A 14,197-nucleotide genomic window follows, 5' to 3' on the forward strand; every position below is an offset into this window, starting at 1 on the left:
ATTTCTTCAGTCACTAGCTCCTTTTAGAAGGATTAAAGCCACCCTGTACATGGCATGTCTTTATTTTCTAACTGTTATTTCCAAAGATACCACATAGATTCTCCTGTTTTATTCTGCTCTTAGTCTGTCTTCCCTGTGAGGGTGGTGAGGCACTGGCAGAGGTTGCCCAGAGGAGCTGTGGCTGCCCCATCCCTGGCAGTGTTCAAGGCCAGGCTGGATGGGGCTTTGAGCAACCTGGTCTAGTGGAAGGTATCCCTGCCTGTGGCAGTGTGTTAGAACTCAATCATCTTTGAGGTCCTTTCCAACCCAAACCATTCTGTGATTCTAAGGTTCTTACCTTACATTATGCCAAGCAGTATTTTTACTATTTAAAATGTTAAACCTCAGAAAAAGAATTAGTGGTAGTCTAGTCTGAGATATCACAATAAGACACCGAGTTTGTACATGAAGAATGAATGCTTAGCCTTGCTGTAATCTTTGGGAAGATATCTATTATCTTTGTAATATTTGTCTTTATCGATTTTTAAGGTGACAAAGTGCACTTGACCACCTTCTGGTTTCTTGATCTCACTTGGTTTTGAACCCAGTGACTAATATCTGGCCCAAACCATGTTTCCTGGATACTACTCAAGCCCAAAAGAGAGCAGTGGTAATAGATGGATTTGTGATGTATTGGCTTCAGCTGCACATCCTGCCTCCCCAAATCTGAAAGGCAAACCCTGCCTCTGCTCTCAAAGTATTCAAGTTACTCTCCTGAATTAGGCTTGCTGTAAGCAATGAGGCAGAGATGCTTTCCTTTAATTGGCCTTTTTAGAATTCGTATGAAAGCATGAGACTTGATTGAATGCTTGCCAATCTGAAATCATTGTGGAAATGAGGCAATAAATCCTTCCAGAAATGTGTCCGGACTAATCCCAGATGCAAAGCAAGGAGAGCACTAGTCAGGAATCTGATTTTTGCCTGGCCTTTGCCACTGATTCACTGCAATGCTTTCTGCAAGCCCTTTATTGTGCATCAGTGTTCTCACTGATGGAGGAAAACCAGTATTTATTTCCTTTCAGTGTTGTCCTGAGTATTACTAACCACTACTTGTGCAAATCTGTGGATGAAAGGAATCATAAGAATTCTAAGCTCTTAATATGTATTACTTATTGCACTTTAAAACAAATGTCATCATACTAGGTAGGAATTAAGATTCCTAAGCCCACAGGGTGGGTACCTTTTCATACACATATATACAAATGCCATCAAGGGACCTGCCTCAGAGGAAGGCTGACTGAAGACAGGTGAGTCGGAATCCATTCATAGACTATTCATTCAGAGCCAGAAGCTTTGATTTTGTTTTGATTTAGCATCTTGTCAATATTGTGATTGCTACAGTGTTTCTACCTAGGCCTGTGTTGGTTTATGTGATGGGAGGGAAAAAAAATAAGGCTGATAACTTAAAACTATAGAATCTATCAATTTCCTACATGTGGAAATAGCAACAGTGTGTAGCTCTCAATGGGGCCATGTATGGATTTGCCATTGAATTCACAGGTATTGGATCAAGCTATATTGATCTGGGTTTGCGAATAATCAGGGCTAGCAGTAAAGCTCTAATTGAGCTACTTCATGTACCCAGCTCTGGCAGTGGGCATTTGTTGGCCTGAAGAAGTTTACTCAGGACAACAGAGTATTTCCAATGACACTGGTGAACTATTTGTTTTTCTGCACCCATGCAGCCTGGTTTGCAGTAGAAATACAGGTTAAAGAGATTAAAATTAATTATTAAAAATAGTATTAAAATTATTATTAAAATTAGTATTAAAATCAGGGGTTTTCAGGTGTTAACTGCATTGTGTGATGATTGCCTACAAGACTTGTGGCACATTTTGTATTCGAAACCCTCTTGGGAGCAAATTTTTTGTAAGCCATATAACCTGCTCAATTTAAAGACATTTAGCAGCAAGGCAACTACAGTCAATGTATTTGCAGTTGATAGCTTTTATCTGGTGACAATCTTGAATTCTATTAACAAGCACAATTAATGCATTGATTGGTAAAGTGATTATCTGCCACCAGTATTGCAGATCACAGAATCACATAAATTATCACAGAAGTATTATTTCATCAGATGGATGTTGGAGCTGCCTCACATACCTTAGCAGAGAATTAAGGGTCATATTGCTTCATGTTTGAAAACATGTGTTTCCAAAATCCAAGCAAAAAATCTCATTGGCTTTTGAACAGACAGACAAAAGATGTGTGCTCTCTAGTGTGTTAAGACTTCAAACAGTTATTTAAAGCAAAAGGACCTCACCTGCTCATCCTAAAGAGATGCTATGGGTGTTCCCTGGCGGTGTTCAAGACCAGGTTGGATGAAGCCTTGGGTGATATGGTTTAGTGTGAGGTGTCCCTGCCCATGGCAGGGGGGTTGGAACTAGATGATTTTAAGGTCCTTTCCAATCCTAACTATTCTATGATTCTATGATTCTCATGCTATGGGAGGAGCCATGTGAGCAAGCAATGCAAAGTGACAGGGGCTAAAAAAAATCCCTGCCAGCCCAGGCTGCTGACAGGGACCTCCCTGCTCCCAAACTCCCCAGGCATGGCCCTTCCCTCTCAATGTGGTGGTGTAGTGGCACATGAGATGGAGGAGATATTCAATGGCAGGAAAAGCCTGTATCCCCAAGCAAGGAGGAAATAAGGATCAGATAAGGATCATCACTTGCTTCTCCTCCCACCACCACTTTCTGAAGCTGGTGGCTGCATCCCATGCTGAGGATGAGGGGAAAGACATGCTGCAGAGAGAGTGTCTTCACTCTCCAACCTATCTTCATCTGTCTGGGTGCTTTTGGCATGCAGACTTTGCTACAGGGATGTTGAAAATGAGCACAGATTCATTCACATTCTGCAAACCACTGTGTTTCCAGGTCTCCTGGGGCAGCTGAGGAGAGCCATCACCATGATTTCTACACTGCTCTTGCTGGGCCTTATGGCCCTTGTTGGTGAGCCAGGGTTTGGGTTTGGGCTGCTGTCAAAAACACCCAGGAACTGTTTGCAGAGGGGCTGCAGAAGGAGGTGTGCAGTCAGACCTGAGATCCCCTTTCTGCACAGTGCTGTAAAACCCCATGTAGCTGATGGTCCTTGGCTTCTCTATGGGGCTGCTCACTGTCCATGTGTGCCCCAGACCAGCATGTGTGGAGTACAGGACTGACACCAAAAGGGAGTCACAGGCATACCTTCTCTTGATTTTACCAGCTAACCTTCTCTGATCCCTGCCTGCCCAGAAATGATCTCACCAATGTGGCAAGCTCTTTGATGGAGGCTATTAATTCCTCTGGAACTGAGGAAGCAGAGTAATTTGCCCAGACTAAGGCAAGCACTCTCCTGAATTTATTCCTTACCAAGTTACAGAGGGTCACAGGAGATGCTCCCAGCCAGGATGCTTGGGTACCACCAGCAATCATCCAAGTGGTCCCAGATATTTTTGGGCATTAGATGGGGAGCACCCTCTGAAATAACTGCCGAGGCTGTGGTTCCCCTCTCCAACACCAGCCTTTGGACCGAACAAGGCAGATGCCTATTCATCTAAATTGTCATTAGATTCATTCACTTCAACATATACAATTAGAAAAGAACAAATTTCTGTTCTCTGCCTGTCTTTGATAACGTTAGTAATGGAGAGCAGTGACAACCATACAAGCATGGCCAACACAAGGTGATGTGGATTACTGGTCTGGATCAATCCCTCATGCTGTATGGACCTGCAGCACACTGTACGGTATCACCCTGAGATTTTATGCGTTTAAACACCTGTATTTAATTTTTCAGCTCCATCCATGAGTTACAGTTGCTATGGTGATATAAGTGCTCTTCAAGCCCCACTGATCCCCTGTACAGCTGTAAGAGCCTCAGATTGTGGTAGGTATCATTCATTACTTGATTTGTCAACCTGTTTGTACCTTACAGAGAGATGCTTTTTCTGCTGCCAAACTAAAAGTGTTGCAGCTACTCAATTAGCCGAAAGAGAGAAAGCAACACCCCCTCTCCCAAAATGTCAGGTGCTGTGAAGCCCCCAGACCTGGTGGGAAGTGGGAGGACAAATTTCAGGTCCCATAGTCAGGATTCTCAGCTGCTAAGCAAAGGGAAAAAGGGCAACCCCTTTTCAGTTAAAATGGTTTCTTTATCGGCCAGGATCAGCATCTTCACAAAACTCAGGGCCTGTCTGCTCAAAGGGGAAGATGTGCAGAGCCAGGCCCTGAGTGCTGCCATGTCAGCTCAGCTAGCCAGAGGCCCAGTTTGCAGGAGGAAGGTCCCACATGCACAGCTGTCCTACCTCTGGATGACCCTTTTCTGGTAACTCCTTCCCATTTCCCTCATTCTTGTCTTGTGTTACTGCCCTGTCATTGCAAAGTTGACTACATCAGGTTCATACTGCTGAGATCTCCGGGGACTTTGCCACATGCATTGGATATAGGCAGCTCCAGGGCAGACACCTGACCGTGGGTGTCCAAGTATGGATATGAACCTGCTTGCTTGTTTCCAAACTGTTCCAAAATTACCTTTGGGAAAACCCCACCTGTCTAACAACGCAGTGTCACTGCAGTTTGCACAGTCCGCCAGCCTCACAGTCTTTTCAAATGCATTTCTAATTGCACTTTTCTGACTCCAGAGCCACATTTCCAGCAGTGCAGCAGCAGGAGTGGCCCATGAACGTGCAGTCCCACCTCCCGAGAAGCTGCTCTCTTCCCCTCATCATCCTCGGGTACCGGCACAGCAGTTCTCTGGCCACAGTCAGAGCCAATGCTTGTTCCTCAAGCGCCACTGCCCAACTTGGTGTAGCTGTGTTTACTTCAGCACTTGAGTTACTCCTTTGAAACACCGCTCAAAGGTGAAGTGAGGGTTTTGGACAGGAGGGTGTGTGAGTCTGCCTTTTCCTAACCCACAGGACTTGCCCTGGTACGGAGCTCTGCTGAGGCAGACATCATACGCCTGAGGAAATACGAGGTCCAGATTAAGAGAGTAGCCAGAAACCTGTGCCTGGAGCCTGCACTCATCGCTGGCATCATCTCGCAGGAAAGCCGTGTCGGCCTGCTCCTGGACAATGGCTGGGACCAGGAACGGCACAGGTACGGCTTGATGCAGGTACGTGGGGATGATGAGTATGAGTAACAGAACAGTAATGTAGTATTTATCCCTGGTCCTTACCTTAGTAAATGACTGTTCTGTGTTCAGGACAGCACTTAAATTTGTTCCTTCTACATCAAAGGTTGTGCGTAAGTGTTGCCCTGAGTAAGGTCACTTCAATGAGTCACAGCCTGGGAGTACAAAGATGACAGAAAAGGTGATAGAGCTGTGGTTGTGTTCAGAGGAAAACCCATTTTCTTGCTTGACTTTTCTAGCTTGGTGGGCATCAACAGCCTTTTGGACTGTGGGATAGTGAAGAACATATAAATCAGTGCTCAACTATCCTGGTTCTTTCAATTAATGAAGTACGGGCAAGACATCCTACCTGGACCTGGGACCAGCAGCTGAGAGGTATGTGAGGGACTATGTACTAGAAAGGGATACGCTGAGTGATGGGAGTGCTGCGCATTTGCTGTCATCATTTTTTAGGGAAAAAGAGCATCACTCTAGCAGATTTTACAGCATCTCTTGACAAAACAAACAGACAAACAAACAAAAAATGCACACCAAACTGGAGTTTTCTAGTAGAAAAAAGGCAAACCCAAATCAAGAGACCAGCAAGAGGTTTGAATACAGATGCAGCCTCCCAACTCAAAGCGCTGTCCACAGGGCCTCCATGTTTCTGTCCACAGAAGAGAGACTGTGGTGGGACGCTAAGCTCCTTGGCAGCTTTGCTGTAGTAGAAAGCAGCATGAAACAAGCCCAGCCCTGGAGCTAAATTTTCCTCTTCTCTGTTCATCCAACAAGTGAAATAGCTATCAGGTGGACAAATAAGGTGGAAAGCAGCCAAACAAAAGCCACTGGGGAATGCAGAAATTGAGGTATTTCAGTGTAACAGATTGACTGTGGCATGCTGTTAAATTGTGTGAAGGAAGCTTGGGACACTGGTTTGCATGCAGTTCATGTTATCCGTGTGCTGGTTTGTTCACCCTGTGCCATTTCCTACTCTGCCATCCTCCTTCTGCCACTACCTTTTTTAATTACACCCTTTTCTAGGACCACCATGACATTCCCACTTTAATTTGGAGAGAGTCATGGGTTCCTTCACTACAAAAATAAGGATTTTACAAAACCAGTCACTTTTCAACCATAATGCAGAATGAGCGATTTCCCAAGCAGTTGTGTTGGCTTGGTGAGATGCATGGTCCTCTTAGCTAGGAATTTTTACCTTTAAATCTTTGTTTCTTACTTATAAGCCCATAACAACAACTCATTAACTCTTTCTAGGGGGAATCTGCACCTACCGTGCAAAAATGGGCAACTTCCAGGTCTACGAGGATGACCCCTGTGACAGAGACAGCTACTACGTCAACAGTGTGATTAGGAGAGCCCAGTACTTTAAGAGACACGGGTTCTAGCTCATAAACCCACACCACCACTGAGCCTCTCCTCCACATAGACTAGCCCAGTAGTGATTGTAGTATCCAGAGCAGCTCCTCAGGTCCCCTGGCAGGACCAATGCTGGTGGCAACAGCTCAGCACTGCCTTCCAGGGGACCTGCTGGGACAAGACGTCACAAGCTCAGGGCCTTTGAAGGGCAGAGACAGGGACAGTCCAGCAATGTTTAGGTGTCGGGTAAGGAAGGTGCCTCTTCCCATTTGAAGCTGAATGCAGAGCTGTTTGTGCATCCCCCAAGCATGGGTACACAAGCAGCTTTCCCTGTGCATTGTCTGTGTTCTGCCCATCTCCTTTAGCCAACTCCTTCCCTCTCCCTGGTCAATGTTGGGATGAAACCCCTGAGTTAAACTCATCCTTCCCCTTGATTGTGCTGGCTGCAGGGCAATGAAGAGACTTCTCGCCAAGCCTTTGGCCTCTGCACTAGCTGTCCATTTCTGTGGCCAGCCCTGTGCAGAACAATACTAAATGTGCTTCTGTTAGTCTCCCGAGCCCTGGAGCCCACAGCCATGGTGGGGCTGGAGAATTCTTCATGGTGAAAAGCGGCCTCATGCAGGAGAAGCTGTATGGGAAGTACTTCAAGAGCCATAGCAAGCATGCAAAACAGCTTTCCATTAGTCAGCAGCCCTCTGAGTGGGAGCCAGACCTGCATGTACCCAAGCCCAGGGGATGTATCAAAACAAGAGTGTTGGTAAAACACCCCACAACCTTTCCTGCTTTAGCTTTTGCATCTTTATGCTGGGTTTCCTTCAAGTTTAAAAAGTGTTTCAGTATCTGCCCCTCTGTAAGAGATCCAGACTTCTAATTTGAAGTGAATTAGCTCTGGGTTTGTAAGCTCTGTTTGAAAGTGTTCTTCAATGGGGATGGGTCTGGGTGAAAATTAAGGTTTACTGAGAATAATACTGAGAATAAGAGAAAAAATAAAGATAAATGTTGACTCCAAATACTTTATTTTCCCATGGGGTCCAGTGTTCAGCAACCTGCAACTTGAATAATAACCCAATACATTACTCTTGCAATGGGTCTAAAACTCCATTTGGGAACACAAAGAGGGAAATGGTGCTACAGACACACAGGGGTGGATGAGAAGAGCTGGGCTGGCGACCAGGGTGTGAGGCAGGCCAAGTCTAGCCACTGCCTCCAAACCCGTGAACAGGGAATAAGGATGTCCATGTTTAGCCTTTTGAATAAGGATTTTGGAAGTGTTGGGACACTTTTCTGCTGGCTGTCACCACTGCTGATACAGAAGTGATGTGTCTTGTGGCCCCCTGTGTTGGGTACTTCAAAGAACTTTCAGGGTAATGAAGCAACGTTCACTGGGAGCAACCAACGTGCAAAAATAGCTGCATGTTATGCTGCTGTAGAGTGGGGAAATGTCATTGGTGTTCTTTAAGGACTCTTATAGGCTAACATTGCTGTGTCAGAGGCAGCAATCAGCAAATCAAAAAGACAGCAAATTCCAGTCAGGGGAGAAAAATCTTCTCTGGGTCCTGTGCTTTGGTTTTACAACCATTGTCAGTACTGGGAAATGTGTTTAAATGTGCTTCCTACAATAACCAGCAAATGTGAGGTGGGAAGTTTTCTCTGTTATGGACCTCATAAGCTGCAGGCAGTATGGGCCAGTCCCTCCGCAGCTCAGGCAAGGATCTGTCTGAAGTTTGTAGCTTCAATGACTGACTGTCATAGACACCAGGCAGAGGGAGCAATTAAAAAACCTGTTTCAGCAGTAACTGAAGCAGTAGGAAACCACTGCCAGGAACATGTCCCCATGGGCCAGAGCTGTAACTACATGGCTGAGCAGATTGATCTGATGGCTGACTCTGAACATTGGAGTTAGATCCGTTTGAGCCACACATCCATGTCTCTCCAAGAGATGCAGAAAACAAGGGGCAATGCCACCGCAGTAGTGCAGTGCTGAATAACTGAGCTTGTTCTGCTTTGCTACTCATTGAAAAAGTGGGCTGCGATTTCCTGGCCAGCAACCTGCTCCCAGGACGATGTTTCTCTGTGGCTGCCTTAGGCACACTCAGGACTGCACCCCAAAATGCCAGGCTCATCCTATGAGGGGGCAACATTTTTTCTTCTTGAGTTGTGGCATCTTCTAGTGTGGACTTCTAACACGGTATTTTTGAACAGCACCCAGGATGCTTGGCAGGCTTCTTTGGTTTGGGTCTGCTCCTTTTTGCTGGAGACCGTTGAATGTAGTGCTTGCCTCAGTTTATTTAATTGCCTACCTTGAAACTAAATACTCCCATGCTGGATGCACATGGCCTGTTTTTTCCTATTTCAGTGTAAAAAGTGATCCTAGAATCACAGAACCACAGTATGGTTTGGGTTGGAAGGGACCTTAAAGATCATCTATGATCAGTGGCAGAACTGCACTCTGGCAGGCTTTCTGGAGCCTTTCTGAAAGATGAACATAAAGTAAGATGAGCTGGATCTGAATTGGAGGTTGTTGAATACGTCAACGAACAGTGAGTACAAGACAAGTCCAGGACATAAACCATGATCTGGGGCAGTTTTGAGGCTGCCCAAACCCTCAAAACTGCCTGTACCCCAACACAGCAGAAGAGACCGCAATGCTGTGTGGCTTGCACACTGACTCCTCCATGGCAAGCGAGTGATGGGGCAAGTAAGAGATGCTGCAAAGAGCACTGACAAAAGTCACAGTTCTCTGTCCCTGCAGACCCAAGCCTGCAGCAGCTCTGGAGCTCTTGCTGGAGCCTGCAAGCTGCAGCCTGCTTGATGTCACACAGGTTGTCCCGCCATGCGGACATGCCATTCTCCCCCAGTACTCTGAATACAGGTTTGTTGAAGAAAACAATTCCCTGGGCATGTAGATTCCATGCATGCGTATGTGATTAAACAAGAATTTCTGGGTAGGATCCAGAACACAGCAGATCTACCTGCCTGCATCAATTAATGTGATGTAGAAGAAGAAAACTAGTACCTCATTTCCGATTCTCCCCAGCAATAAGGGAATGGTAGCACAGGCCACTTGGAGATTACTGGTTTGTGAATCATCTTCCGTGGTATTTTGAATTTTCTTTTTGTTTGGTTTTTAATGTCATCTCTGTATGAGCCATCCCTGTTCTATTTTCCTTCCTGCCAGACGTACTTCCCTCTGTTTCAACGTTCTTTAAAGTCACACATAATCATGAACATCCATGCATGGGCTGACGTGACTTTTTGCGGATGGTTCTCAATGGGAGGTATTAACAGCGCAGGAAAAACTTACAGAATCGAATCTTTCAACACAATGGCACAGGATTCCCCAGCTTAGAATGTGAAAGAGCTGCTGGAAGAGTGACACAGCATTTCACCCTCACAGAATTACCACGGGGAAGAAGCATGTCAGGATAGATTAGCACTGACATGGAGGTTTGTCATCCAGTGGCAACTTTCCTTACTGCTGACGACCTACAGTAGTTTTGATCCACATTACCTGATAACTTGGATTTGTGCCTACACCTTTGTCATTGCTGTACAAGCAGGGATAACAATAGGGACCTGGCATAGCCTCTGCATATCCAAATTCTCAGCAGTGTCATATTATTGTTGCTGGGTCTTCATCTGCAAAAACTTTATTACAGCCAAAAGTGCAGGTCCCCACTTTCCCATTGTCAGCATGTTGTTGCTTCCAACAGCTGAAAGGGGACAGTTGTTTTCAGAAAAGGCTCACCCTAGGTCCACACTGTTAACAACAGGGTTTTAAACTAAATTAAAAGGTATTTAATTTTTAAAATCGTAATTGTGTTTGTGCTGTATAGCAGAAACTCTGTTGTGCTTGGGAGAATGCGCAGCAAGTTGTCAGGCATTCCTGATTCCCGTAATACCAGTGGCATGTGGGAAATACACTGAGCCAGCTGCTCCAAAATGCTGCCAGCAGAGAAAAAAGCCCATTTGTCTCCAGGAAGCACGGTGAGATGGGGGAAGTCACCCTGTAGCAAATATGTCAGGTCTGTGATGTTTGCCTAATATTCTTGTAAATGATTCACTATACCAAAGTCTGTTTTCCACTAGCTGCTGGGATCAGGTTAGCATTGCTCCTCTCAGTTGCTGTTTGCTTGTTTCCCTTCTGCAGCAGTGCGCTTAGACAATAGAAAAATGCAGATAAATGGCAAATCAAACAAACTGCAAGTCAGATAAACTGTAATGGATGTAACTGAAGGATGTTTCTCTTTGATTTTTCTTGTTGATGGTAGCTGTGGACGAGAAAGTTGGAGCCAGGAAGTAGTGTAGATTTCTTCTGACTCTCAGATACTGTTTTCTTCTGGAACAGAAAACCCAACTTTTGGAGGTACCTTTCTCCATTGGCTATGCAGGCAGTGACAGAGAAGATTGCAGAAAAAGATTTGGAAGACATAGAAGAATACCAAGTCAAGATTACAAAATTTGGCAGCAGCCAGTATGTTGATCCAGCTGTGACTGATGGCTGGTGTTATCTTTCAAGAGTCACACACTGGGACAGTGCTTAAGGGTGACCACTGAAATGCACTTGGTTTAATGCAGGTATGATCAACCTTCCTCAAAACACAAAATGCAGCAGCAGCAAGTCAGAAGAGCAGCAGCGGCCTCACTGAAAGGCAATCCCTGAACATTTTAGCCAGCTCTTTGGCCAGAACAAAGCTGACCCTGCTGTCAGCTCCCTGCACTGGGGAAAGACCCTGGTGAGTGTCAGGACATAAGCAAGTTGCTTTTGCACTGTGAAACAGCTGCTTGCTTCCCAGTGCTCTCTTGGGAATGAAGAGATTAATTGCTTCTATTTTATACTTTAGATAAAAAAACCTTGTTTCAAAAAGCTTTTTTTCTCTTTTTAACTAAGCACAGGGGCCTGTAGGCTGCAGCTACATATAGTCAGGTTAATTATCCCTTATGCACCACAGGGGCCTGGCTACTGGGGGATCTTGCTTCATTATTTATGCCTACATTTGCTCCTCACTTGTTTGCCAAGTTGTGTGCTTACCCGTACAATCCCTAACCATTTGCTCTATGCATTGGGATCCAATTCTGGAACAGCTCCAGTCCCCTAAGGCTTGTGCTTTACTACCCCATGGATAAGAAGTACAGAAGAAAGAAGAAAGAACAAGGAAAAGGATAAGATGGAGAAGGAGAAGAAAGAGGAGAAGAAGAAGAGGAAGAAACAGAGCAGAGACCCAGGGGAGCTCCCTAGAGAAGAAAGAGGGGGGCTTGGGTTTTTTTTGTTTCAAATAGGGTGCATTTTTTATGGCTAGCATTTTTACCTGTCATTAAAAATATCCTGATGCTATTATTGGCATCGATTTACTTACACTACAGTATTAACTACCAAATCTAAAACAGCAAGTGAACCTGCAACAGAGCAGCAGCACAGAAATAATAAAGTTATTCTCAAACTAGCCCATTTCCACATTGCTACCACATGTTGCACCAGGATTTGTCTGAATATACTTTAAATGCTACAGCAGGTAGACATGGCAAATGGTTCCTACCCAAGAAGCAAGCTCAATATGAGCAAGCTGTGTGCCCAAGCAGCAGAGGGTACCCTGGCTGCATGAACAGCACAGCTTGACCAAGAGAAGGGATTACACACCTCTGCTAAGCACTTGTTAGACCACATCTAGAGCAGTGTCCAATTCTGGGCCCCTTAACACAGGAAAGACCAATTAAGTAGAGAGAATTCAGTGGACACCCACCAAGATGGCTGGAGCTGCAGCAATCACTCAATGAGAAGGGACAGGTGGATTTAACAGCACCACCTACCTGTGAGGGATAACTGAGGAGAATAGAGCCAGGATGGTTTCTCTCAGGAGTGCAAGATGGGAAGTGACAACAGGCATAAGCTGAAATAATAGACATTCAGATTGCATACAAGACTGTATTCTGCATATAACCTTTCCTCATGAGGACAGTGAGGCAGCAGAGCAGGCTGTCCAGAGAGGTTGAGCTGTCCCTGTCCTCAGAGGTTTTCAAGACCTTGGTGGACAAAGTCCTGAGCAACCTTTCTAACCCTAACAATTCTATATGATGCTATGACCTCAGTGCTAGCCCTGCATTGAGCAGGAGGTTGGACTAGAGCCTCGCGAGGTACCTTCCAACCTGAATTTTGCTATCAACCTAAGTCAGCCTGTTTGCTCCCTGCACAAAAAGGTTGCATCTCTTACCTGTGCTTCGTGAAAATTTACATGAAACATTTACAATGCTCCATTAATGAAAGGATGTGGACACACACTGTGTTTGTGCACCCTGCTGGTTCAGGCTGTAGAACTGAGCTCAAGTCTTTAGAGAATGTATGCTTATTCAGAGAAGGTTTGAGATAGCAGCTTGACTATGGCAGTTGTGACCTCGGAGGAAATACTATTTAAGAAACTCCCACACTAACACATAAACATTCCAAGAAAATACAATTTTATTTTTCATTAAAACTGCAAACTTGTCAAAGATAGTTGTAAATACCTCTTGTAGTTAAATCTTAACCAGAAATAACAGGTACTATCTAAAGCATTCTCTTCTCTGTACTTGGGAAACAGTTACTAGCTGTGCTCTAACTTAGATGGTTTATCACACACTTTCTAAGATGTGCACAGTACCAACGAAGCTCGTTCATTAACACATTCTCTTTGGTTTACACTGCAGTACTTTTGTAGCACCTGTATAGTGTAATGAATAGAATAGATTAATATTCACACACATACTGTGTATGACAGAACTGGCAGTGCTCCCTCTGCTGGGAGATTCATCAGACTGCAGTGCTGCAGGCAAATCCTGAACGTCCTTGGTAAGGCTGAGCTATCCCGGCTTTAGTGCCCTGGGCCACCAATCCTGGTGGCAAGTCTTATATTTCCTATCCCTCAGCAACAAGACCCATTTATGTCATTTTCTGGGCCCTAGTGCTTGTGCCATCTCTTTTAAGCATGCCCTATAGCTTGGATACACTGTACTCACAGTTTCAGCTTGTGACAAGTACTGCCCTGTAGGAACACCATCACTCAAGGATCAACATCACACAGAGATTGCAGTTACAACACACTGCAGCACAAGATGCTATGCAGGTTCAGGAAGGCAACATCAATTTATCTGTTTCATTTGTTTCTTGCTATTCTGTATACATCAGACTGACACCGGTATCTTCTATGTCCTTCCAACTACAGTCTGTAGCTTGCTGAGAAATTGAGGTTTTTCAGCTCAGTTGTGCATTTCTGCCTTCAGCCTGCCTGTAGGAATCACTGAACCACCAGTCTTCTCAGTGCTACTACTATATCCTATCCTCCTTTCTCTTCTGCACAGTGTCTCCAGCTTTTATGTCCCTCTACTGATGTCTGTTCCTTTCAACTCCTACTGATGTTTACTCTTCTCTGGAAGCATGCAGAAAGGATAAATGTTCATTTTCAGTGACTATCCTTCTAATCTTCTCATAACGTACAAACATTAACTTATTTACAGCGTGTGTAGGGTGGGAGAGGCTCACACTGTGTTAAACTATGGCATTTATGCTCGTGGCAACAAACACTGCTTTATCATTTGATACAGCAGCAGCTTCCTAACTTTGGCCACGATTCTCAAAACTGTAAACAAAAAAAAAAATGAAGAGTAATACTCAAGATCCTTCAGTAACAGGTATTATAAGCTTGCAGCCCATCATTACTAATTT

General features: G+C 44.8%; 1 protein-coding gene across 1 annotated transcript; it reads left to right on the plus strand.

Annotated features, from left to right (window-relative positions):
• The first annotated feature begins 1,268 nt into the window (after positions 1–1,268).
• On the plus strand, positions 1,269–7,499 carry LOC101870504 (lysozyme g-like). The gene is made up of 6 exons (XM_005151377.4): positions 1,269–1,286; positions 2,916–2,990; positions 3,817–3,906; positions 4,934–5,130; positions 5,388–5,523; positions 6,400–7,499. The coding sequence occupies exons 2-6, from the start codon at positions 2,948–2,950 to the stop codon at positions 6,528–6,530; spliced, it is 597 nt and encodes a 198-aa protein (XP_005151434.1). The 5' UTR covers positions 1,269–1,286; positions 2,916–2,947; the 3' UTR covers positions 6,531–7,499.
• The last annotated feature ends 6,698 nt before the right edge of the window (positions 7,500–14,197 follow it).

This window comes from Melopsittacus undulatus, chromosome 2 (genome assembly GCF_012275295.1).
Source record: "Melopsittacus undulatus isolate bMelUnd1 chromosome 2, bMelUnd1.mat.Z, whole genome shotgun sequence".
Taxonomy (NCBI): Eukaryota; Metazoa; Chordata; class Aves; order Psittaciformes; family Psittaculidae; genus Melopsittacus; species Melopsittacus undulatus.